At 35.0% G+C, this 27,515-nt stretch overlaps 1 protein-coding gene across 4 annotated transcripts in view; it reads left to right on the top strand.

Moving 5' to 3' along the window:
- The first annotated feature begins 1,537 nt into the window (after window positions 1-1,537).
- Window positions 1,538-27,515, top strand: part of LOC137251476 (uncharacterized) — a 36,235-nt gene continuing 10,257 nt past the window's right edge. Inside the window, exons 1-2 of one of the 4 annotated variants that reach the window (XM_067786132.1) lie at window positions 1,538-1,719; window positions 3,068-3,272. In XM_067786132.1, coding sequence (XP_067642233.1) covers window positions 3,187-3,272 — 86 coding nt within the window. In that variant the 5' untranslated portion in view covers window positions 1,538-1,719; window positions 3,068-3,186. Of the gene's footprint in view, window positions 1,720-2,764; window positions 3,009-3,067; window positions 3,273-20,864; window positions 21,221-27,515 lie in introns of those variants that run through there. The other 3 variants (XM_067786127.1, XM_067786130.1, XM_067786129.1) reach the window with 3 other exon arrangements.

The raw sequence follows: 27,515 nt of genomic DNA, 5'->3' as shown, positions 1-27,515 counted from the left end.
TAGCTGCAGTTAAAATAATATCTGATGACTTTTTCGAACTTGAAGATTTTGAAATCGGAAGCACTGAAATTTCTGCTCCACTATCTATTAAAAAATTAAGTTTGTTTGTTTTATCAAAAATAAATGAGCGACGTGTAAAGGTGTCTAAATGTCCGTTGTTTGTCGTCGTAACAACGGATAACTTTAGTTTGACGAACTATTATTTTTAAAAGCGCATGGTTGTTCGCACTTCAAAGCCTGATTACCAAACTTATAATGATACCTACAGAGCCAATTTGGGTTGTCACGAGACTTTGATCGATATCTAGAAGGACTTCTAAAACGATTCCTACTAAAAGATCGGGACCTTGAATAATTTTGACTCATCTGATTTTTAATTTCACTGATCTCTAATGACAATTTTTCAAAATTTTTGCACATCATGTTAGTTGTTTGAACCAAATTTGAAATAATTGCATTTTCGCTTTTAGAATTTGGAAAATTACTAACTGAGGCTATTTCATTTTTATTATAAACTTCCCAAATATTATCGGCTAATTTAACTAATTCACTTATTTCATTCAAATTCGAACTAGTAAGAAAAATACTTAAATTTTTGGGCAACTTCCTTATCCAAAGCTTTTTAAGAATTTCTTTGCTAAAATTGTTTCCAGAGAATAGCACTAGAGACCGATAAAACTCAGAAGGTTTACGATCTCCCATTTCTGAATCGGATAACACTCGATCTAATTTGGCATTCTCACTTAATGAGTGCCGTTCAATTAAAATTTTCTTTAATGTAGAAAATTTGTCATTTTCAGAAGGATTTTGAATAAAATCAAGAATTGTCATAATTACATGCTGTGGAAGTGCAGTTATGACATATTCATATTTTGTCCCTTCCTGAGTAATGTTCTTTCGACTAAATTGCATTTCAGCATGGATGAACCATGCTTCAGGGCAATTAGTCCAAAATTGGGGAAGTTTTACCGATGTAGCAAAAATTTCATTATTTTGATTCACATATGGATTTGGTAAATCATTTTGATAATTTTCATTATCCAAATCAATAAGTGAATCGTTTACTTGATTTCGTGGTGTAGATGTACGTGTATTATTTGATGGTGAATGAAACATTGTTAATAGAAATAACTACAAAAATTATATTATAGGAAGAAATAAAAATGTCCGGAAAGGAGCGTTTATAAGACCCAAATTTTTAATCTATTTTGATACATATACAGATATATATAAATAATATTAATACTAGATACAGCTCACCAAATATTTGTCGCAATGGTTTTAAAATTGATTGATGAATTTAGACAATGTATTGTGCAATGGCTTAAAAATTGATTGATGAAATTGGACAATGTATTGTGCAATGGCTTTAAAATTGATTGATGAAATTAGACAATGTATTGTGCAATGGCTTTAATGGTTTTTTATTTGTAGCTTTTGTTGTTGTTGCTCTTACAATGTTTGATTGAAAGGCTGATGTTAATGATGCAGCGGTAACGCCTGAAATAATGACAATCCAAAAATACGACGAAGACGACGTCGTGCAGTTGAAAATAAACTAATTTTATAGAAGTGAATCTAGTTTTTGGACCACCACGTCTACGTCAAATATGCGTTAGAGAGGGCTCTTGTGATGTTCACGATATATTTGGTATATATTTTCAACTTGTTTTTCAGATAATTCTTCGAGTAGTGAGGACACTTCACACTAGTTTAAAGGTACGAATTACAAAACTTTTAGCGAGTTAGAGCTGGACGTTGCAAGATGTTACGCACTTTATTTGAAAGTGAATTTAAATAAATCTCTTCGCTGGTCTTTTGTAAATCAATTAAAGTTTGTTCAAGTGCACCACCTTTAACAATTTGTTTAAGAATTTGCTGATAAAAACGTAATAAGTTGGATATAGTAAACAGAACTATGGTATCGTTTTCGGAAGTCAATATGGTTTCCAATCGCATAATATATAACTAGGAAGAGAATAAATCGATTTTTGCTGAACATCAACTGGTGGCGTTATTATTTCATACAGCATACAAGAATTAAAATTTGATTCGCTGTTTTTGAAGGACGGTTTTTATGTTTGGCTGGCTAGATCGCCAATGTGGTATTTAATATATAAATCACTATTTAATAATAAGCACTATTTATTTTTATAAAATATTTTTATTTAACCGCTCCTAAAAGTATGTTACAAAACGTTTTTAAATATTTCAACCGAATGAAAATTTTTGAAAGACAATATTTTACAATTGAAAAATAAAAATTAACAAGAACAAAAAAAATCAATTTATTTAAAGTAGGTACATTTAAAGTTGAATATAAATATAACCCCACAGACTGCTAATACACTACCAAAAATATCGAGAGAGGTGTCAAACGACGTGTCTTGATATCAGTATTAATAATAATTTCCGAAGGCGGAAAATAAAAATTTTAACGCGTTCAAAAGATATTAACAAAAAACCGAAAAAAGACCCGCGGGTACCTCCGAAACCGGAGGTCGGATCCATAGAATTTTTGCGCAGAACACTTTTCTGCGTTGGCGGCCTTCGGCCGCGCTTATAAAAAATAACCCTGGGCTACGGTAATGCACACATTTTTTTGTGGGTACTAACACAACAACAACCACATGGAAATCGCGAAATTCAACTGCAAATATCGCCGGACAGAGATAAAAATTTTCTTTTCCGCCATCGGATTATTGTTCTAGAGATTAATACGCGTCTTTTGACACCTCATTCGATATTTTTGGTAGCGTATTAGCAGTCGACCCCTAAACTAGACTATTACCTAAAATTTGAATTAAATGATCTAAAGTTTTTTTTTGAAACTGAGTCGAGAACTATGCGTGTGAATGTGCGAATTTTCACCGATCAGCTGTTAGTTGCGCTACTTGGTAAAATTTACAATGGTTTCATATATACGAAACCACAAATCAGCTAAAATTTTTTTTGTTGCATTCTTTGCTGTAAAAGTTGATTATAAACATAAACAATGACACATACATGTTAGTCAAATAAAATATTCAAAGAAATAACATGAGAAACTATTTCCACATTTTTACAGCATCGAGGAAAAGCGCAAGCAAATGGGAACAAGCTGGAGAAAGGGCGCTGATAGAGTTATGGAATGAAAGACTGGATGAATTGCGTGGTTGTCGGAAAAATGGTCACATAATTTTTGAAATGGCGGAACAATTGGAGGACTATGGATATTCATATTCTGAGGAGGAACTCCGCACGAAGATGCACAACTTGAATGCTAGGTTCCGGTAAGTATTTCTTATGTTAGTCCGACAAGCATATGCCTATATCCAAAAATTTTCTAATTGGATTAACGTATTCCTCGGTGGACACAATATGAAAGAAGTTTAGGAACTTTATTGCCAAACGGGTTACCCCCAGGCAAGCGCTAGTACCAATAACAAAAGTTAGATTTTTTTTTATTTATTTGTCTGCATGTAGTGAATGTGAAAATTGAATTTTGAAAATTTCTCTTTGGTCCAAAAAACTGTATTATCCTTGCAAGGTATTATTGATTTCTTGATTTAAGTTGAGACTTCGTATCGGCGATTAAAAAAATGAAACCAACTCTTTATTACGGCTATTTGAAACCATCACCTAGTGCTGTTCCTAACTAGTTTGATATAAAAGTATAGACTTATTTACAACATGGACGCCCTTATTTACAACATGGACGCGGCAAATGTCGACCACAGTGGACATTCACATCGATGGCATTACGCTACCGACTGTCTTTCACCCAAAAATGTTGGGTGTGACGTTCGATGAGGATCAGAGCATGCAAACGCAATTGTTCCTAAAATCCAGAGACGTAATAAAATCCTAAAATCTCTTGCCGGTAGCACTTCGAGTAAAGACAAAGAAACGCTCATTACCACTTACAAAGCCGTTTGCATGCTACACGTCCCGATATGGTCGCCAAGCCTAAAGGTTACTCACTGGAAGAAAATACAGGCCTGCCAAAATACTGCCCTTAGAACTGTTACGGGCTATAAGGAAACGCGCGTCACTCTAGCTCAACTTCGATCTAGGGAGTGTAACAGGCTAAACTCTTACCTATCCAGAATCAACCCCGACATACAAAATGTGTATCCTATCACCAAGCACCTCTTCAATTGTAATGTGGAACCAACACCTCTATCACCCCTGCTGAAACTGCAACTTGGACTCCCGTTAGAGGACATTGATGACAATTTGTGACCGGTCGCACCTATTGGATGGGGCGAAGCACTGTTACAACAACATCAACTTACAAAATGTATGTCCTTGCAATGTGTCCCCACATGACACCGAACTTCTCTTCACTTGTATTGTGGAACCAACGCCTCTAAGAACCTTCTCACTATGGTCCACCCGTATTGAAACTGCAAGTTTTCATGGACTCCCGTTAGAGGATATTGATGACAATTTGGAGATATTTGCAGTTGAAGTTGGCAGTTTTCATGAGGTTCTAGTTTTGTTGTACGCAGTGAGAAACATTGTCTACAAATGGACTTTGTCCGGATATAATATGGATCCCACCCTATTGGTGGACCGGACAGGGTCCAGTTCGAAGACCGCCTATGCAGAAAGGTATTATATGCAAGTATTAATAATCCGAAGGCGAAAATTAAAAATTATATCTTTGTCCGAAGATATTTGCAGTTAAAGCTGGGATTTTTGTATGATTGTTGTAATGTTGTACACAGGGATTTCGCACAGCTTTAATTTTGATCCCACCCCATTGTTGGACCGGCCAGGGCTTCGGAGGGACCCAGGTTAATTTTTCAGTTTTTCGTGAATATCTTTTGAACGACTCAATATTTTTTCGGATTATCAATACTAACGCCAAGACGCGTCGTTTGACATCCCTCCCGATATTTTTGGACACGTATTAGCACTCGACCTCAGCGGGTTAGGGGGCTTAGAATATACACGCAGTAGGTATGCCTGTCGTAAGAGGCAATTGAATTACCAAATTCATTCAAGGGTTGTGTAGCGATACCCCTTCAAGGGGTTGCTAGTGCAATATATAGCTTCTCCAATTCAATTGTCAACCTCACCTACCCGTCCTGTTTCTTTAACAGCCGTGGTTCTGGCGATCCAAGATCCTCATGGATCTAGGGTGTGGGAGGGTGGTATGGCCTAGAAGGTTTCATGTGGTCATACCAAATCATTTCCATTGCATGTTACTGATTACTCAAAACTTATCAACACTTAACTTGACTTAGAAGTCTGTTGAATTTTAGAGTTGGGTCGTTTCGTTCTGAACTTGTTCAATTGACCGGGTCTTTGAACTGAACAAGTGAACTAGATCTTCGATTTCGGTTCTATGTGTTCTTTTAGTTTGTTTTATCTAATGTTATTCTTTCTCTCTTCACGTTGGCGAACATTGTAAACTCATACATACATACCAATGAACTGCAAAAATCGTACACAACAACCTCCGATTACATTCGGCAACATGATCGTGTACAATGATCCAACTTGCTTAAATGAATATAATCGACATTAATTTAAAAATCAACCAACTTATTGCATGCGTAAATATAATCAATTCAGGCATTTGCTCGTTTGCCTCAACGGTGATTACATTCATCGGAATGAAAAGGCAAATATGAAAACTCCATGCGTCTGAATATTTGCATGATTCTTCTGCCCTTACCTCACGGCGACAAGCTACATATGAACATTGCTTACGATTGTGTTTGTTTGCCGAACTAAACCACAACTAAACGATACTAATTTTCGTGCTTTGATTTTATTCTCCGCTTGCCTTCGTTTGATCAATACAATCGTACGCAAAACCTGTTCGGTCATTCGATCGCAATCATGCTAACAGAGTCTTGTAAAGACAGGTGCTGAGTATATTCAATTACGAGTTCATTCAATATGAGTTTATTCGCATGATTGAATGTGAATGCAAGTTTTAGTGTTTGATTAAAACAAGAAAATTGTGATTTTTGCAGTTCTCTGATACAAGAAATTCACAGTGAGCACGAATGTCGATGATGCCACTTAGAGCCTCCTGCGATTTACAACCAGATTGAATTTTTTATGTATGCTTGTCGGGTATTTGACGCTTGCCCCGTGACTATCAAATAAAAAGCCATCAATCAACATTTGCATTGAGAAACCGTAGCGTTCGGACGGTGAATATGCCGTCATCGGATGATGACTTTTTTTACTTGCAACTACAGCAGTTTTATTAAATAATAATACAACAATATATGTATGGACTATTTATGAAAAACATGTTTTTTTTTGTTTACATTTATTAAACTTGAAAAGTTCATATTTACAATTTGTGTCTGTACTCCTTCAATTTCCTGGATCTTCCGAAATTTGTAACTTTTTTTGAAGTTAATTATACATATATTTATTAACTTATTTATTCATAACACATTTAAATATACCTACACAAAGCATTGCTACATACACACTCCCATCAATACTTGTGGGCTTTTTTCGCGGGTGCGAGCAGCAGTGAACAAATTTGCTTGCAAAAAAAAAAGAGCAGATGAACAAAAAGAACAACTTGTTCGTTCATCAGAAAAAGAACGAAAGAACCGAATCTCTGAAATGAACGAAAAAGCACAACTCTATTGAATTTTGATTTTCTATATAAGTTCTAAGTGACGTTTACATTTTGAGATGCCATTTGTTTGTTTCCATTTCATTTTGACATTTTGTCATACAAATTGACATTAGGAGGACTCATATAACCTTATAAAGTGTGTAAACGTATAAATTTATCTAGTGCGTAAACGAGCTGTCAAATTTTGTATGAAAAATCATTTACACAATTTGTATAAATTTACGCGCACATTTCATTAGGGGGACTCATGTAACCGTATAAATGCCTTATAAAGTGTGTAAACGTATAAATTTATCTAGTTTACGCACGAGCTGTCAAATTTTGTATGAAAAATCATTTACACAATTTGTATAAATTTACGCGCACATTTCATTGTGTAAACGCGATAAACTCAAAGGAATGCAACCTTGCAGACATTACAGCAGGCATTTTCATCAGAAATCTTCAACATCAGCAAGTAATTTACAAGAATATCTTAGTAAAGACGTTTTAGTTTTGATTTTTCACTTAATCTTGGTATTTTTTAATTTGTATAACAATCAAAAAAATTTTTTTGGAAATAATACAGCTGAAAAACAATCAAGTTTATCAAGAGTATTACTATGTGCGTTCATATAACCGCGTGTGTAAATGGATATAATTTTACACCTTATAAGTTTATATGCTATCATGAGTCCCCCTATTGTGTAAACGCGGTAAACTCAAAGGAATACAACCTTGCAGACATTTTCATCAGAAATCTCCAACATCAGCAAGTCATTTACAAGTATATCTTAGTAAAGACGTTTTAGTTTTGATTTTTCACTTAATCTTGCATTTTTAAATTTGTATAACAATAAAAAAAATTTTTTTTCCAATAATACAGATGATAAACAATTATCAAGAATATTACTAGGTGCGTTCTTATAACAGCGTGTGTAAATGGATATAAAGTTACACCTTATCAGTTTATATGCTTTCATGAGTCCCCCTATTAGGTGTATTTTTTTTCAAGCGAGCTTGAAGAAAATGCTTCAACTAGCTAAACAGTTTCATTATGCCAAAACCATACAGATGGTGGAGGTTTATCAGCTAATTGTTACTTTTTTTCGCTGCTATGACATTTCTACTTCTAGCGCAGTATGTTTTTGACACTCAACCCGAGAATTACAAAAACAAAATACATGAAATGCGTGTGTTTGTTTGTATGTATGTCACCCTGCCGCCACGCTGCTATTTTGTTTATCTGCACAATCGTATGTTCATTTCATTCGCTCGTTCACAATAGTGCCCTATTTTTGAATATGCAACACTATACAACACTATCAATCAGTCGACAATTACCTAAGCGGTTTCAACTGAAAGCGCTTAGCCAACTCAACTCGATTACTTTTTATTGTTGCTTTCCATGCAATTCGGTAAGCTAGCTAGTGTTTTAATTGTACTAGTTAGCAACGAAATACAGCTATTTATTTAAAAATAAATTTCAACGCTGATTATGATGCCAGATTGTATGCGCTAAGTGGAGTATAATCGAGGCTAAGTTGCCAAGTTTACGCCAAGTCTATGCTAAGTATCCGTAATGGGCCCTTTAAGCCGGAGTCATTGGTGCCGTATGTCGTATCGCTGTATCCGTATCCCTAACGTAATCAGCTGTTTATCGTTACGACGGTAAACCAAAACCCAATTGGTTGGCTACGATACGGTTACGACCTTAGCGGCACCAATAATCGATTGCATTGATTTTCATAAGGTTGGTCGAATCAGCTGTTATAAGGTTACCGATACGGTTACCGATAAAGCACCAATGTCTCCAGCTTTACTTGGCGGACAAGGAAGAAACTGACAGGGTTTAGCTGTTTATTTACTTGGTAAACGCAAGAAATTACATTTTCCAATTTTCTGCTTTTGACATATGTTGCACTTTATAGCCATTTATAGTATGTGCCGTGATAAATTGGTGTTTAAAATTAAGAGATGCTATTTGTTGACCAACTTTTATTGTTTTGAAAGAAAATGAAATCTACAATTCTATTGCTAAACAAACATATTTTGGTCAGCGTTCACACTTCGGTCAGTGTCAAACTATTGTGGAACTCAGTGAAACCTGCGTGGAACATGCGTTTGACACTGAACGAAGTGTCAAAATGACCGGGGTTGCTGCCGAAAGCGACACAGGGAAAAAAACGGAGCGGAATATTTCATTTTCATTTCATTTCATTTATATATTACGGCAAAAAAGTCTAATTCATAAATTAAATTATATTACAATTTACTATCTTATTGCTAAGGTTTTACAATATTCATAAAGTTTTGCTTTAAAAGCTACGATTTCATTACAACTTTGTATATCTATAGGCAGTTCATTGAAACTTTTTAGACCTTTATAAAAAATATTTTGCTGATCTATTTCAGTTCTGAATAAAGGCAGTTTGAAATTATGTTTATTCCTTGTATTAATGTTATGTGTTTGCTTAACTAATACTACGTTTCTACTTAGATATTCAGGTACATTTTCACTTTTAATATTAAATATAAACTTCATAGCGTGAAAAAAAATCTTTTGCTTGACACTTAACCAGTTCAAACTTCTCAGCATATCAGCCGTACGAGTATCTCTAGGTTTTTTAAGAATAAATCTCATACATCTGTTTTGCATTTTTTGAAGTTTATCTATTTCTTTGTCTGACACAATGAATAGAATAGATGGGCAGTTAACAAAGTGCGGTTCTATAATGGACTTATATATAATTATTTTGTACTTTTTTTGAATATATTTGGATGTTCTCTGCATAACCCCAATTTTTTTCGCAACTTTCTGGACTGTGTAGTTTATATGTTCTTCAAACTTGAGTTTGTTATCAATTATAATTCCTAAATATTTTATACTGTCAACTTTTTGTATGCTTTCATCATTTATTTTTAAACAAATTATATCCTCATTAACGTTCCTCCTTGTTATTATCATAAATTTCGTTTTATTTATATTAAGTTTCTGTCTATTTCCGCACAACCATTTATACAGGTTATTCAGTTCATGTTGTATTTTAGAAAGTGCAGAATTAATATTATTCTCACTAATCATTATTAATGCATCATCAGCGAATAGTTTAATTTCACAACCTTCAATAGCGTTAACCATATCATTAATGTAAATTAAGAACAGTATAGGTGCCAAAACTGAGACTTGTGGTAACCCTATGGGTACTTCCAATTTATCAGACATCACGGTATTTATAACCGTTTTCTGTCTCCTCTGCTTCAAATAGCTGCGAAACCAGTCAAGTTCTATACCAGTTATACCAATACGTTGCATTTTTTTGATTAAGATCTCCCTATCCACTGTTTCAAAAGCTCGTTTGAGGTCAAGGAAGACTGAAACAACCACTTTTTTATTATTTAACTCTTCTTTCCAGTCATGTATCACCAAATTAAGAGCTGTCTCACATGAATGTTTCTTTCTAAAGCCTGACTGTTTGTGGGCTAGTATATTATTATCTTCAAGGTATTTCGTTAACTGGTTCTTAACATAAGCTTCAAGTATTTTACAATCACTAGGCAGGGTGTTTATGGGTCTAAGTTCTTCAGGTTTTACTGTCTTTTTAACTTTTTCTACTGGTATCACCGTTGACGTTTTCCACTTTTCTGGTACAATACCCTCTTCTAGGCTGTTATTGATTATTTGTGCGTAAAAATATCCTGTATACGATATACAGTCTTTAAGTACTCCATCAGATAAAAGTTTTCTGCCGCCTATTTTATATTTCTTTCAGAATATTAATAACTTCATCTGTTGTTATTTTGGCAAACTTTAATCTAGAATTGACTTGTACATCACTCAGTGCTACACAGCAAGGTTCTATAATGTTATTAATTTCTATTACGCTATTTATAAAGAACCTATTTAGACCATTTGCCAGCTCAGTCTCATTTTCTACCATCATACCATCTATTATCGCCTTTTTAATCCCTTCGTTATCTCTCGTTAAGCAAACCGCTTGTTTGAGATGTTTCCACATTTCTTTGGCGTTATTTTCATTCATTTCGACTTTATTTTCCATATATTTAACTTTCTTTATTTTTACTAGCTTTTTGTAGATACGATTTATATTTTTATATTCGTTCCAGTCACCTGTTTGTATCGCAAGCTTATAATTATTATATTTGCATTTGTTCATGGCGGCCACCGTGGTGTGATGGTAGCGTGCTCCGCCTATCACACCGTATGCCCTGGGTTCAACTCCCGGGCAAAGCAACATCAAAATTTTAGAAATAAGATTTTTCAATTAGAAGAAAATTTTTCTAAGCGGGGTCGCCCCTCGGCAGTGTCTGGCAAGCGCTCCGATTGTATTTCTGCCATGAAAAGCTCTCAGTGAAAACTCATCTGCCTTGCAGATGCCGTTCGGAATCGGCATAAAACATGTAGGTCCCGTCCGGCCAATTTGTAGGGAAAAATCAAGAGGAGCACGACGCAAATTGGAAGAGAAGCTCGGCCTTAGATCTCTTCGTAGGTCATCGCGCCTTACATTTATTTTTGATTATTCATTTGCTCCAATTCTCTGTCGTACCATTTATTCATTAGGTTGATATGAACTTTTTTTCATACGTTAAACTCTCCATAGCTTGCATTATTATGTTGTTCACTAATTCGACTTTCTCATCAATTAGTAGGTTTTAATTTATGTTGAAGTTACATGATCTCAGGATGCTTATTAAGATTTCACTATTATATTTATCCCAAGCTGTGATTTTCTTGGTCATTCTCATCTGGTATGATTTAGACGTTTTAATATTGAACATTATTGTTTCGTGGTCTGAAATTTTGTATGCAGGCAAATTATTGCACTGAATTTCATCTGAATTTGAATATAATAAATCAATTTTAGATGCACTTGCATCTGTAATTCGAGTATTAAATTCTACTTTTTGGGTCATACCCATCACAGAAAATATCTCATTCAATTTTGTACTATATGTTGATATGTACCCTTCCAAAAACGCGAGTACTCTATAAATAATGTAAGGAATACTCCTTTGGGATTATATGAAGATACAGGATTTCTACGAACAGTCAGTCTGTTAATCAAATTTGTTTCGATCAAATTCGAAAACTGTCAATCTATGGAATCGTACATAGAATCCATTACTTTTGTTTACCAAAAATTAAATAGCGCAGGATGGGAAGTTGACAATCGCTGGTTGGCTGGAATTTACTGTCTGGGCTTGCCAGAGCAGTTCATGCCACTATTAATGGGTTTCGAAGGAAGACAATCGTATCCGTCATCCGAAGAAGTTAAAACGAAATTATTTGATTTAGAAGTAAAGCCTTCGCCGTTAACAGACAGTGCCTTTTTATCAAAAAGTAAAAACATTTCAAGAAGAATGTAAATCGCGGTATAAAATGTTATGCGTGCGGTGGTAAAAATCACAAGGCGAGTGATTGCACTGCAGAGACATAGGAAAAATCTACGTTTTCAGCAAAAAGAGGCTTCTCTTGCCGAACAGCCACAGGTTCAAGTCATGAATGGCTCGTTGACAGTGGGGCATCAAGTCACATGACACCCAATGCAAATCTTTGGAGTGAAGTTAAACCGTCGTCGATTAAAGACATCGTCGCGGAAAATGACGCAAAAATGGGTGTAAAATGTGCTGGGAAGACAACCCTTACAATAAATACAAAAGAAATTGACGTAAATAATGCTTTGCATATACCAGACTTGTCAGCCAACTTACTGTCAGTTCACAAAATGATAGAAGCAGGTAACAAAGTTTTATTTGATAAGCGCGGGTGCACTGTATACGATAATAAAGGAATTCCATAAGCTAATTGCAAAGCAAAAGATGGTGTATACAAATTTACATCTGGTTCGTCGTTAATGTGCAGAAGTTTTTAAACTAATGCAATAACTTGGCATCGCAGATTAGGTCATATAAATTTTCAAAGTTTGAAACAAATGAAGCATATTGTTGATGGATTAATATTTGATGACAAAACAATCGACACTAATTGCACAGTATGTGCACAGGGCAAACATTCAAGAAAACCCTTTTCAGCATAGTAAGTCGAAATCAAAAGAACTTTTAGAGATCATACATTCTGACCTGGTAGGGCCAATGGAAACGCATTCCATTGGGGGAGCTAGATATTTCATCACGTTTATAGATGACAATAGTCACAAAGTATTTTTATACTTCTTAAAGCAAAAATCCGAGGCTATAGAAGCGTTCATAGATTTTAAAGCGTATGTTGAGAACCAGACACAACGTAAAATCAAAATTTTCCGCACAGATGGAGGGTCTGAGTATTGTAGTAAACAATTTTTGCAAATTTTTAAATCGTCAGGTATCCAACATAAAATGACAAATTCCTATAGCCCACAACAAAACGGTATTGCAGAGCGTATGAATCGCACTTTAGTAGAACGAGCTAGGTGCATGATTTTTGATGCAAATTTAGACGATTCATATTGGGCTGAAGCATGTGCGATGGCAGCGTATATTGTGAACAGGTCACTTTCTTCAGCATTAGTTAACAAAACACCAGAAAAAGTATGGTCTGGAACAAAAGTAGACATTTCTCATTTGAGAATCTTTGGATCCACAGTGATGGTTCATATTCCAAAACAACTTAGAACAAAAGGGAATGCGAAGTCAATAAAGATGATATTTGTCGGTTTTGATGGTGATAAGAAAGATTATCGCTGCATTGAACCCAATACCAAAAAACTCACAGTAAGTCGTGATGTAATTTTTCATGAGAGCCCTCCAAAAACGAACATGAAAGTGGATATTAGTACAAAAATTGTTGATTCGGATAAAGTAAGGGACGTGGACCTCTCGGATGAAGATTATCCGAACCAACAAATTGAAAGCATGCAAAATGCGAAAGATAGTTCAGTCCATAGTGTACAAGTACAAGTGTGTTGACTTCTTTCTGACAGGCACTCGCTTAAGTGGGCATAACGGGAAAATCTGGGTTGTCATTGTTGTTTCGGTTGAAAAGGGCCAATTGGGGTTCTGTGCAGAGACGTAAAAGATTGAAACAGGGTTTATGTAGTCAGAAAAGTGTTGCTCCTGTTCCACAGCATTTTAATTTTATATCATGGCGAAAAGTGTTCAGTTCAGATTTATTGATTTTCATTAAAAGTTTAATTTATTACGGAGGGTTGCTCCTTTAATTGTAAAAAGCAGAGAAAACGTAGAGTTTTTCAAATTATTGTGAAAAACTTTTTAATTTGAATTTCTGTACCCAAGTTCACTATGAAAAACTGAAAAGTGTACACTTTGAGTTTAATTGTGTTTTTATGCACAAAATTTTGAAACTAAAAACAAAATTTTCATTTGTCAGAAAAAATAAAGAAAAAACTGCCTAATGTCAAAAAACCCTATCGAAATACAAACTGGCTTGTTTGTTTTTAATGAACTACGTTGAATTTTTCTTGTATTTCGTTAGTTTTTTCAAATATAGTTCACATACTTTCACCAGTATTGAAACCTTATTGGCTCCCTCGACAAAAAATATAAGAGAAAATACAAGAAAAATACATAGAAAATAAAGTAGCGTCATATAGGAGTTTGATTTGCTTGCAATTACAGCACCATTATATTTGCAGGAGGCTTTCACAGCTACAAAAATTAAGGCGGATTTAAACAGACGCTTTGGTTGTGTTGCATTCATTAATTCATCTGTCGGGCGAAGTATCGAAAAATTTACATAAATGCTTTGGTTGCGTGCCTACGCTAAACTATATTTCAAAAAACTAACGAAATACAAGAAAAATACAACCTTTCATTAAAAACAAACGAGCCAGGTTGTTTTTCGATAGGTTTTTTTGACATTCGGCCGTTTTTTCTTTATTTTTTTCAGACAAATGAAAGTTTTTTTTTAGTTTGAAAATTTGGTGCATAAAAACACAATTAGAATCAAGTTTCTTGTGAAAAAAGTGAACCATTAGAGAAAGAAATAATTTGCGCGTGTTATTTGCATTGTTTTATTGTTAAAAATGTTAATGTAAAGATAAAATGTAAAACATAAACAAAAACATGACAAACTCGCTAATTATGGGGGAATAGTGGCCTCGCTTTTTCATGATAGACATTTTTTTTGTGTTTTGAAGTTCCGATAAAGTTTCGTTAGTTTTTTTAGCTTGAAATCTAAGCAAAAATATAGTATAAAGTGTCATATATGCTTTTGAAGTGACCAAAGCGTTTTATATAATTTTGCCCTTATGCATTTGTGTAAACAGCCTTAGAAGTGAAATTTTTCCATGTTACACGTGTGGCGCTTTATATTTTGACTCTAATTTAAATAAATTTTGCTTTCCGTATGTTTCCGCATTGTTGCAGGCTACAAATCTAGTATTCTTATTTCCGCGGAAATATATGCAACAATTACATCTGTAAATACTACAAAGTTTTATTTAACTATTAAATGCAACTCAGCTTGAAGTACTCTTACGTACCAAAAATGCAACTCTAGACCTGAGATTTGCATCAGGTGAGCGAGGCTGTTTGTAGTTTTGACGTTTATCGCTTAGTTGACACACTTGGTATAGGTACACTATGGTTCAGTCTCAGGGAGGGATTACGCATTAGAAACTTTTGTTGACGCGCATCCAATTGATAATACAGTAAACAGTTTATCAGAAGTCGGTATAGATAATGAAACTAACCAATATGATAGCGATTATGTACAAAGTGACCCAAGTTATAAAGATTTGTCGATGCAAGAACCAAAAAGGACTTCGCGTAAGCCAAAACCCAAAGTTTTAGATGGGTATGTTTCATATATATCACGTAGCGAAAAATTTTCAGACCCGGCTACGCTAACTGAAGCGTTGAATAGCAAAGATAATAAAAGATGGCAGAAAGCCATGGAGGAAGAAATTAATTCGCACAACGAGAACAATACGTGGATTTTAGCTGAGCTACCTAAAGGTCGAAAAGCCATAAAAGACAAATGGGTATTCAAAACTAAGCGCGATGACAACGGAGATATATTGCGTTACAAAGCTCGATTTGTTGCGAAAGGTTGCGCTCAAAAGTTTGGTATAGATTACCAAGAAATATTTTCCCCCGTCGTTCGTTACACGACAATTCGTTTTTTAATTGCGTTAGCTGCAAAAAGACGAATGAAAATCGATCAAATGGACGCTGTATCCGCATTTCTTCAAGGAGATTTAGTAGAAGAAATATATATCGAGCAACCAGAAGGTTTTAGCGATGGTACTAGTAAAGTGGGCAAGTTGAATAGAGCTATGTATGGTTTGAAACAGGCTGGTAGGCAGTGGAATCATTAGCTTATTACAGCTTTAAAGTCCTGATTTGATTCAGTCGAAACTTGACTTGTGGATGATATATTAATATTTTGGAGTGATCCGACGGTGCTAGTCAAATTGAAATCAGCACGTAGTACATGTTTTAAGATGAAAGACATGGGATCAGCTACGCATTGTTAAGGTATTCGAATAAATCAAACAAAAGATAGAATTAGATCAGTCGAATTATATCAATGAAATACTCGAGCGTTTTCATATGGATAACTGTAAGCCGATATCTACGCCAAGTGATCCGAATGTTAAGCTATCTAAAAATCTTGGATCAAACACAGACTCACTCAAAGATCTTAATCGCATCCCGTACCAAGAAGCAGTGGGTTGTTTGCTATATTTAGCACAAGGCACTCGCCCCGATATCGCCTTTGCCGTCAACGACGTGAGTCGATTCAACGCGAACTACAATTCATCTCACTTGTCGGCGGTGAAACGTATATTTCGATACCTAAAAGGGAGCATACATTTAAAACTACGATATATCAAACAAATCGACGATGGCATCTCATGCTTTTGTGATGCAGACTATGCATCAGATGTTGATAACCCACGATCATGCAGTTGTTACGTGTTCAAGTGGTACAACGCGGCAATTACCTGGAACAGCAAGCGTCAACCAACAGTGGCGTTATCGACAACTGAGGCAGAGTATTTGGCAATGTCAGCTGCAGTGAGGGAAGCTATGTGGTTGAAACAATTTGTTAATGAAATCGATCCCATGCCACAGAAGGCTATTCTCTTAAATTGCGAAAACAAAAGCTCAATTGAATTAGCTGAATCCGACAATTTTAGGAATCTGACGAACCACATTGACGTTAGGCATCATCATATCAGAGACATGCTCCATGAAGGTGTAATTAAAATAAACTACATTCCGTCCGAAGAAATGGCAGCTGATAACTTAACCAAAGCAGTACCAAAGGACAAACACTCTTTATGCGTCAAAATTTGCGGATTATGCTGAACTTACAAATTTCATATGAAATATATTCATTAAAGATATTCTATTGTAAATTGAAATATTTTTTATATACATATTGTGAATTTTTGGATTTAATACTTCGATGAATATTCTTTCATAAATTGAATTAGTATATTAATTTAATACATTTGTAATTCCCCAAGTGAGGGTGTTGAAGTTAGTTTAGGTTACGCAACACTGTCACTCGTCCATATCTGCTAGAGATAGGTTTGCACAACACTGTCACATGCTCATCTCTATCTTATAATGTCATTGAAATAAATTTTGTACTCTGCACTTAATATAACAAATCGCCGAAGAATACACACGTGTTTTATTCAATATCTCCCAACAGTAATTAAGTGCTCTTTTGAAAGTAAATAAGGATATTTCTTTGTAATATAACAATAAAAATTTTACGCAGTTTTCGATAACAGCTACTATACTTTTTTTGGTCCTAAGAAGTACAACAGTGCCAAATAGCATCCACAAAAAAAAAAAAAAAAAACGAACAAGAACAAGCATTTTATCAGATGAGCGTGGCTGTGGATGTGCGTGCTGCTACATATCCTACTTGTAGACCTTTACAATGCCTAATAGGTCCGACACATAAGCAGTTTTTCATATAGATGAGTTTAACACAAGCTTATGCATTATGAGTAGATTGCACGTATTTTTATGGACAACGGTAGAATGAGCGACACTGGCGCCATCTGATATTAAAAAGTAGCAATCATTGTGAATGAAACTAAGTTTGATATCTGTCAAATGCCTGACAGGATGTACAATATGACTACTTTTTAGCGTTTTGACAGGGTGTTCAATATGGCGGCGCCTATCTTCAGCGGATGATAGAAAGAGATACAGAATGAGACAGCGATAGTCAAATACAAATCAGGTGATACAATCATTTTGGAATTTTGACGTCTGTGCAGAAGATATCACACTTAGTTATCATTCACAATGGTAGCAATCTCCAAAATTTGTTTCCATGCAAAGCATAAGAAGAAGAATTTGACAGTTGATTTGGCTAAGGGTGTTGGCACGCTTTGCAAGTGACGTTATTTTTCCCACTGGATGGTAAATTTTCTAACATTTTTCGCAATTAAAAGCTGCAAATAACAATCGATTATGACACAAAATATGTTAGCTAGTATTTTTGTTGTATAGGGAGAATGTTTATAACAGTGCTTCGCGAAATTTTGTATGTGAATGGGCAAGGCGTAATAAACTTCAATTGCTACGTCTGAATTTCCTTCATATTTACAAACGCAACATCTTGGTTGATTGTGGCGATGTTATTGGAATGCATAAGCTTGTGTTAAACGCATCTATATGAAAAATGTCATTGCGGCACCGCCTTAAGGCCGAACCACAATCAGCTTTTTCATATACCCTGCAAAAATTGTTGGATTACGTGTTCCATTTTCTTCATGTTGGAGTACACTACCAATACTCCTTTGCAATGCGTTTGCGGACCACCATCAGCCGATCATTGCTCGTTTTTTAAAGACCGTGATCACGACACGATGACGATCGAACAGAGTTACCAAGATTCAAATATTGCATACAAATAACTGATAACAAGATTTTACTATGGCAACTCTGATGAAATGCAACCGCGCACTGGTTTTATAGCGCGAATTAATGGTGACTTATAACCATAAAGCCATAACCAGATAAAACAGCTGATCGAACCTACATTAAGGAAATCAATGTAAGCGAGTTAGCGTTATGGTATGGCACCATTAATCGATTACATTGATTTCCATAAGGTAGGTTCGATCAGCTGTTTTATCTGGTTATGGCTTTATGGTTATAAGCCACCATTAATTCGCCCTTATGTATACATACTATAGTATAGAGAAATATTATTCACGCAAATGCTAAATAACATAAGAATATTCGTAGTATAAAATATAAAAGTTGTATTGCCCCTCTTCTTTTACTTTCATTTTAAATTAAATTCACTCCGATAATTCTTTCCGACACAGTTCATCTTTAGTACTTTGGCATATGATCCTCTGTGGGTGCCCCATGGAGTACTACAGTGAAAGTACTTTGAAAAGTACTCTCACGTATGTACTCTATGGAATACTCACAAACAAAGCGAGAGTGGGATCACCTACTCCTCTCCTAGGACATCGCAATATTAATTGGAGCACATTTTTTGTATGAATACAGATTAGTTTTGGAACACTTCTATACTCCTAAAGGAGTATTCCTTACACTATTTATGGAGCACTCGGGTTTTTTCAAGGGTATTTGTATGCAATATTTTACTTTTGGCAACTCTGTTCGATCGTTATCGTGTCGTGATCATTGTCGTTAAAAAACGAGCAATAATCGGCTGATGGTGGTCCGCAAACGCATTGCAAAGGAGTATTGTTAGAGTACTCCAACATGAAGAAAATGGAACATGTAATCCAACAATTTTCGCAGGGTAGTTACGAATTGTTGAGATTACGAGAATTATTTAATATGTGCATTGTGAAATGGCACAAACAATAGTTTTTTTGGGCAGTGCGTTAAAGAAAAAACACATTTTTGAAAATATAAAATTTTTAACCTTAAACTGTTGCTCTACCTAAAATCTACATTCATAATTACCCTTGGTCATATGCTTAATTTACTTGCGCGAGTAGGTACCCTGCAAAAATAGGTGGATTACGTGTTCCATTTTCTTCATGTTGGAGTACTCTATCAATACTCCTTTGCAATGCGTTTGCGGACCACCTTCAGCCGATCATTGCTCGTTTTTTAACGACAGTGATCACGACACGATGACGATCGAACAGAGTTGCCAAAAGTAAAATATTGCATACAAATAACTGATAATAAAATTTTACTATGGCAACTCTGATAAAATGCAACCGCGCACTGGTATTATGTACACATACTATAGTATAGAGAAATATTAGTTTCTTTATACACGCAAATGCTAAATAACATAAGAATATTCGTAGTATAAAATATAAAAGTTGTATTGCCCCTCTTCATTTACTTTCATTTTTGAAATTCACTCCGATAATTCTTTCCGACACAATTCCTCTTTAGTACTTTGGCATATGATCCTCTGTGGGTGCTCCATGGAGTACTACACTGAAAGTACTTTGGAAAGTACTCTCACGTATGTACTCTATGGAATACTCATAAACAAAGCGAGAGTGGGATCACCTACTCCTCTCCTAGGACATCGCAATGTTAATTAGAGCACATTTTTTGTATGAATACATATTAGTTTTGGAACACTCCTATAATCCTAAAGGAGTATTCCTTACACTATTTATGATGCGTTCAACGCAAAAGGCACATCGAGCGACACTGACACGAAAAAGTAGCCTTCTGCCAACTTATGTCGCAAGTAAAACATAACAAGAGGAATTTGACATATGTTTTGGTTATGAGTTTCCCCTAACCGAAATAAGTATGCGTTGCGACAATGTAAACCATATATGCAAACGTCAAACCGATATGTAAAGCAGAACAGAAATTAGAAACCGCGTTTCTTTCAATTTCTCTCATATAATTTGTATGTGCATGAGGAATTTTTGACAGAAAACTGCCGCGTTTTTATTAGGCTGGCCTGTAAATCTGAAGTTCCTTGCGTAATTGTGGCGGTGTTACTGGCATGTATAAGATTGCATCGCCGCAATCACGCAAGATGTTGCGTGTGTAAATATAAAGCACTTCAAACTTGTAAAGATTCTCTATACACAACAACAATACTTGCTAACATATTTTGTGTCGTGTTCATTTGTTATATTGTAGCTTTTAACTGAAAAATTTTAGAAAAGTTGGCAACGAGGGGGAAAAATAATTTCACTTGCAAAGTGTGAAAGCACCCTTAACCAAAGCAAATGTCAAATTCTCTTATGCTTTGCTTGCAACAAAAGTTGGAAGTTGGTTACTTTTTCATTTTATTTAGAGATATATTTTTTAAATATCTGTACCGCCCTGTATTCGCTATTAACTTATCGACTTTTGCTTAAAGAAATACTGAAAACTTGAAAACTTAATCATCACCATAAACAATTTACCAATCTGTTTGTACATTACCATAGCGGAATGTATTACCGAAAATAATTAATTAGTAAAATTAATGCAATTTGAGAAGTAAATGGAGATGGATGGTTGGGCCGATTCTAAGGGATCTCGTAGTCAATGGACGATAGAGAGTGAAAGTGCTTTACTCGAAATATGGAGAGATAAATTGGTTGACCTGATAACTTCCAAACGAAACACTGCTATATTAATGGAGATAGCAGTCGAAATGGAAATACAAAATATGAAATATACAGTGAATGAGATAAGAGTGAAAATGAGTAACATGAAAAGTCGAGCCCGGTAATTGCAGCACACATAAGTCCCTCGGTCTTAAGTTCACAAATTAATTATTACGTTGTGTCAAAAGATGTTTAAAAACAAACAAAAATTAAAACTTGCCCTGTACCGATGTGAAACCGGTGTCGGACCCATATTATTTTTGCGCAGAACACTTCAGCATGTGTACACCAAACTCGGATTTAAAACACAATTCACCTGTTCACTTCGATTTTTTATCTATTTGAGTAACTTCCCCTAGAGCTATAGTATAGACAACCTAGGGACCTGAAACTTTAAACATGGCTGCGGTGTCCTATTAAGTTGTAACATTCAGGATAAACAATTTTTCTAGATTGACGGACTTAGATATTTAGAGATGAATAAAAAATCCGTTTAAGGAAAACAGAATCTCGCGATAGATTTTAAGTACTTATTGAGCTAGAAACTTTAAGCCTTACACCCAGTCTGACAGAGGTTGGGAGGGAGGATCATTCGTTCCTACTTGAGTTCGGTAGAGAAACCAAGAGGTTCCTTGACGACTTTCTCCGAATAGGAAGTTCCCATGCAGCCCTATTAACCTAACACCGTGAAAATAGGAGCTTTCAACAAACACGGCTTCTGATAAATTGTCGAATGATAACTTTCTGATCGCATCGTTCAGTATTTTTGATTCACTCAACGGACTGGATTGAACGTCAAATTACAAGCAGCCCATTCTTAATATTCCCTCGGAATTTTGTTCTCGGGGATTTTTTTATTCCCGGAGAAAAATTCCTCCAATTCTTTTCTCCTAGGGAGAACAATAATTGTGGAATAGGAATTTCGAAGTAAGCTGTTTTGTCAATTGAAATTTTGTTGCGCATTTCTTATTTTGCTTAAAAAATTAAAAAGCTGTTGTTGCGAATTTGTCAGAAATTGAGAAATGAAGTACTGCTTTTCATATGGTATTCACTGAAATGAGTAATGAATTGGTGCCACAGCAACATCAACGGAGGAGCATAGGAAGAAGAAGACGGCGGGAACACAAATCCGCTAAAGTTGCTTGCTTCCATTCAGCAAAGCAATTTTCTAGCGGCCAACTCAAGTGGAATTCGGCTTTCGTCATATGTCAAAATCTATTTAAGCCTTCTTAAAAAATCCTCGGCGGCCACCGTGGTGTGGCGTGCTCCGCCTATCACACCGTATGCCCTGGGTTCAACTCCCGGGCAAAGCAACATCAAAATTTTAGAAATAAGATTTTTCAATTAGAAGAAAATTTTTCTAAGCGGGGTCGCCCCTCGGCAGTGTCTGGCAAGCGCTCCGATTGTATTTCTGCCATGAAAAGCTCTCAGTGAAAGCTCATCTGCCTTGCAGATGCCGTTCGGAGTCGGCATAAAACATGTAGGTCCCGTCCGGCCAATTTGTAGGGAAAAATCAAGAGGAGCACGACGCAAATTGGAAGAGAAGCTCGGCCTTAGATCTCTTCGGAGGTTATCGCGCCTTACATTTATTTATTTTTTATAAAAAATCCTTGCGCAATTTCTGGATGGCTGCATCAAATATACCAAGAGCTCTTCCCTTACTTATGATATACTTTTCGACTTAAAATAAAGAATATTGTGGTAGAATGTACATATTTTAGCACAAATTTGTACAAATAAGTGTTCTTTTTTAAAGGAACCAATTTACTTTAACTCGATGCATTCCCTTTAATTTAACAAGTGAAAAAACTCCTAAGTAATGGCAGAGAAATCGCCCTCTCAGTCACATTCATAATACATACCTATTTTTATCCAATTAACCGGTTTCCGCTTTTTCAAACATTGTTCAGAATAAGAGGAAAGGGAGAAGTAAAAAAGTCGTAAGGAATTTTTGCTTAGAATTGGGCTGAAATTTTTTTCATTACATTCACTCCAAAACTCCAAATGTTAATTCGGTTGTTTGGCAGTTCTGTGACATTATTAAGTGTTGGTTATGAATAAAATTTTTGCTCTTAATATTATAATACAGTGTGAAAAATAATTTAAGAAGTCCTTTTAGAAGTTTGTTTTAATTTATCATTCAAAGCTTCACCTTATTTTGGTAAATTGTTAGCCGACGAAGAAGCTTTTGATGTTGCCTTTGTTAATACATAATTGTTCTAATATAGTTATTTTTACTGATAGTTTAGTTTCATGTCAAATTTAAAAAAAAATACTACCGTTAATTCTATTGCCATAAGAATTCATAAGAATATACATATCTTCTGGACACCTAGTCATGTCGGTATTTACGGTAATTAGAAAGCTGATGAATTAGATAAAAACGCTATTAATGAGCGAATTTTAAAAAATGTTAAATTCACAGGCTCAAAAAATTTAAAGAAAATTTATTCTTATTTAAATTATTTTAAATTATACAAAAGATCACCCAAAAGTTGTTTGTTTTAATATAAAAAAAATTTTGTTGGTTTCGTAAAATTAGTTTGTCTCCTTATGATATAAGGCCCGGTGTTTCAGTACAAGTTAAACTCAGTTTGTCAGCTAAACTACGCTTAAACTTATTCTGCAGTTTTTCAGTGTACTTTAAGCTGAGCTTAAGCGGTCGATCTGACCGGGTTAAACTCTAGTTAACCTATCAGTGATTTGCGTTCGTTCGAAATGGCGTCGAACATACCCAACAAGCATTTGGGCTTGAGTACCATTCGAGCCCATCTTGAGAACTAGGCATACTTCTAAAATCTCAAGAGTTGTTTCGAAACAGTGGCTCAACTCGAGAATCATAGCGTACTCAGCAAAAGAGGGAATTTTTTATAAAGCAAAAAATGTTATTACTTAAGTTGAAACAATTTAACAACTTGTGGTTCTTTAATTGGACTCAAATGTAAGATTCCATACTACAGTATTTTCACGAAAATAAAATGAAATATATATAATTAAAAAATAAATAAATTGACACGCTAACCTCCGAAGATATTTAAGGCCGAGCTTCTCTTTCAATTTGCGTCGTGCTCCTTTTAATTTTTCCTACAAATAGGCGGGACGGGACCTACTTGTTTTATGCCGACTCCGAACGGCATCTGCAAGGCAGATGAGTTTTCACTGAGAGCTTTTCATGGCAGAAATACAAACGGAGTTCTTGACAAACACTTCCGTCGTGCAACCACTCTTAGAAAAACTGTCTAATAATTGAAAAACCTTGTTTCTAAAATTTTGATATTGCTTTGCCCGGGGCGTGAACCCAGGATCTTCGGTGTGGTAGGCAGAGCACGCTACCATCACACCACGGCGGCCGCCTATATAATTTATTTTTGAACTTACGCTTCATTACTGATATCAACCAGGTGTTCATTTCTCAGAATAAACAGCTGTTGGGTTTGGTGGTACGAACTTGGAGATTTTTTTTCAACTTTACCTCAACTCGATATGCAATGTAGGATATCAACTGGAGAAATGTGTTGAATGTTCATTTGAGAACTGTACATTTCTCAAGATCTCTCGGAATTAGGATATTAATTGGAATATATCAAAGACGTTGGATATCAACTCGAAAACTCTTAATTTTACAAAACTTCTCAAAGGCTGGATAGTGATTGGAGAATGAAAATGGATATCAAGAATAATTAAATAGTGATGTTGGATATCACTTCCGGAACTATATACATTATTTTCTGCTTATATGTACCCCGGTTATAAGCACTAGGAAAAATGTAAAAAAATATGTACACAAAAAACCACGATATAACCACCCACTTATAAGCATTTCCCGCCTAAAAGCACCGATTTTTTTTAAAGTTGTGTAATTTTCCCGCTTATAAGCACTTAATAAAAAAAAATTATATTTTAAATCTTCTCATACACGAATTTATTTGGCTTCTAACTAAATTTAAAAGCACCGTGATAAGCATATCACTATTCATTTATCGATTCTATACATTCTTCATCCCAGGAGAAAATTAATAATAATAGTGTTGCAGATAGTATTCCAAGCCGTAAGGAAGTCATTGATTCCATTGATACTATCCGTAAAGCACTTATGCCTTCAAATAAAGTTATGCTCAAGTTCGATAAAATTGAGCAATACTATTTCGAACTCAATAAATTGAACATTCAGTCGAAAATTACACTCTTTTAAAAATAATTAACGAATTCGTACATGCATCATATGCAGTACTTATATGTAAGTACATATCGCTCATTTGCTGCAACGTCGTCATAACTCAAAAAACATGACTTTTGAGTTAATAACATATAAACGTACCCAATATCATGATCTATGTTGTATAAAAAAATCTTCGTGATCAGTTAAAAATTTAGCACGTGTTATAAAAATGAAAATATGCCTTTATATGCGCAACATATGGCAGTTAAAATCTTTGAATGGCTCTCCTGGAAAATTGTGTTTTTTGAGTTATGACGACGTTGCAGCAAATGAGCGATATATAGAACCCAATGAATGATTAAAAATTCAGTATAACTGTTAATGTATTGATCTTTGTGCACTTGAAATTAGCAGTGAGTGCTTGTAAGCGGGATTTGGATATAAGCACAGTCAGTGCTTATAAGAGGGCTTTCTGTATAACTACTCCCCGCTTATAAGCACGGATTTTCGTGTATTTTCTAAGGTGCTTATATCCGGGAAGTACTGTATACAACTTCGCTGGAGAATTTTTTCCATGTTTGTTGGGTAAACAAAATCCAGCTGTTGCCGTATCTATAAATTATCTAGATAATAAAAAAACCAATGTTGCCGCACAAAAAAGCATACGCCAAAGGCGGCCTTAAACTGTGACTGAAAAACTGCTCAGTAGTTTAAATGGAGTTTAAATTTGACTAGAATTAAAGCAAACTTAGTTTAAGTTTAGCTTAACCAACTACTGGAAAACCGGGCCTAAGAGAAATAATAGAATTGATGATTGCTATGATTGTCCAATAAATAAATTTATAAAACGTTTGAAATAATTCTATAACAGTCAATGTCTTTTTATTTAATCAAAATTTTTGAAATATAAAATTGAAAATAAATATATAAATAACTTGATAGAAGTAAAAACAGAAGTAAAGTTGTATTAAAGTTAAAACATTAAAACTAATACAATAAAAGTACCCTACAATGATGTACATCAAAAGACTTTTGTTTGCCTTTTTTTGAATGAGGTTAGAAGTTAATATGCCCCTTTTAATATTTTTTCTTTTAATGATTTTGGTAACGTTTTACAAATTATCAAAATTTTATCACAATCGGCCGCGATTTAAAAAAATAACCTTGAATGGGTCCAACACCTTCCAACTGATTTTTAGCTTATATCTTTTGGCAGAAATACAATTTTTAATTTTCGCTTTCGGATTCTATACCTTTGATAATTTTTGATAAAAATTAGGCGGTGCACCGTCTTGTAAAACGTTACGACATTTTTACTGATATGAATCTTACCAAAGTAACTCAATTAATTAACTTCTTCAAGGAGAAGAAGAAAATTAGAAAACTTATTCGAGATTTGGAATATTGGAAACAGGTTTTTGAGAGACTTTCCATCGGGCTACTTACTTAATACTTGATACTTAGTTGAGAATAGTGTTCAATGGGAGAACGGTAGGAGATACAGAAGGCAACGTTACATATATAAGCAGGAACGGTTCTGCAGTAAATGACATATGCACAGTTTCCCAAGAAATGTTATAAAATGTAGAAAGTCTTACGGTAGAGGAAAAACAATGGTCCGATCATATGCCTCTGGTATTAGAGTTAAGATTACAATGCGAGACACAACCGAACAAAGAAAAAAAACTGCTTCCGACCCTCAAATAGAAAGATACAAATAGGGTACAATATTGCGAAGAACTTAAAGAAAATATAAGGGCGAAGCTGCAAGATAAAACACACCTGGACCTAACAGACTTAACGGACGTAATATACAAATCTGCTCCCAGAGTACAAAAATGCAAGGGATTATCTATCAAAAAATCAAAATGGTATAAATCCCGATGTTTTTTTCGCGAAGAAAAAGGTTAGACGCTTATTGAGAAAATATAGAAGAACAGAAATAGAATAGAAAAACAGCACTGATAGAGTAAAATATTTAGAAGCGAATAAGAAATATAAAGAGGTATACAGGAAAAGTAAAGCTGAATATTATAGAAATTTGGAGACACGCTTAAACACGATTAAAAGTGGCAAAGAATGGTGGAAGCTGGTTAAAGACCTAAGAAATGTGCCGTCAATAAACGAGGTACGGATCGCGCCAAACGAATTCAAGACGCACTTTGAAGGTCTTCAGGCCATGACTCATGAAGGGCAGATTTAAACTCTGCAACGAGTATAATATTTCCAATATTCAAGATGGGAGACAGCACGGCTG

This window comes from Eurosta solidaginis, chromosome 4, assembly GCF_040869045.1.
Source record: "Eurosta solidaginis isolate ZX-2024a chromosome 4, ASM4086904v1, whole genome shotgun sequence".
NCBI lineage: Eukaryota > Metazoa > Arthropoda > Insecta > Diptera > Tephritidae > Eurosta > Eurosta solidaginis.
Note: the sequence above shows the minus strand (reverse complement) of the source record. Positions and strands in the feature narration are given on the sequence as shown.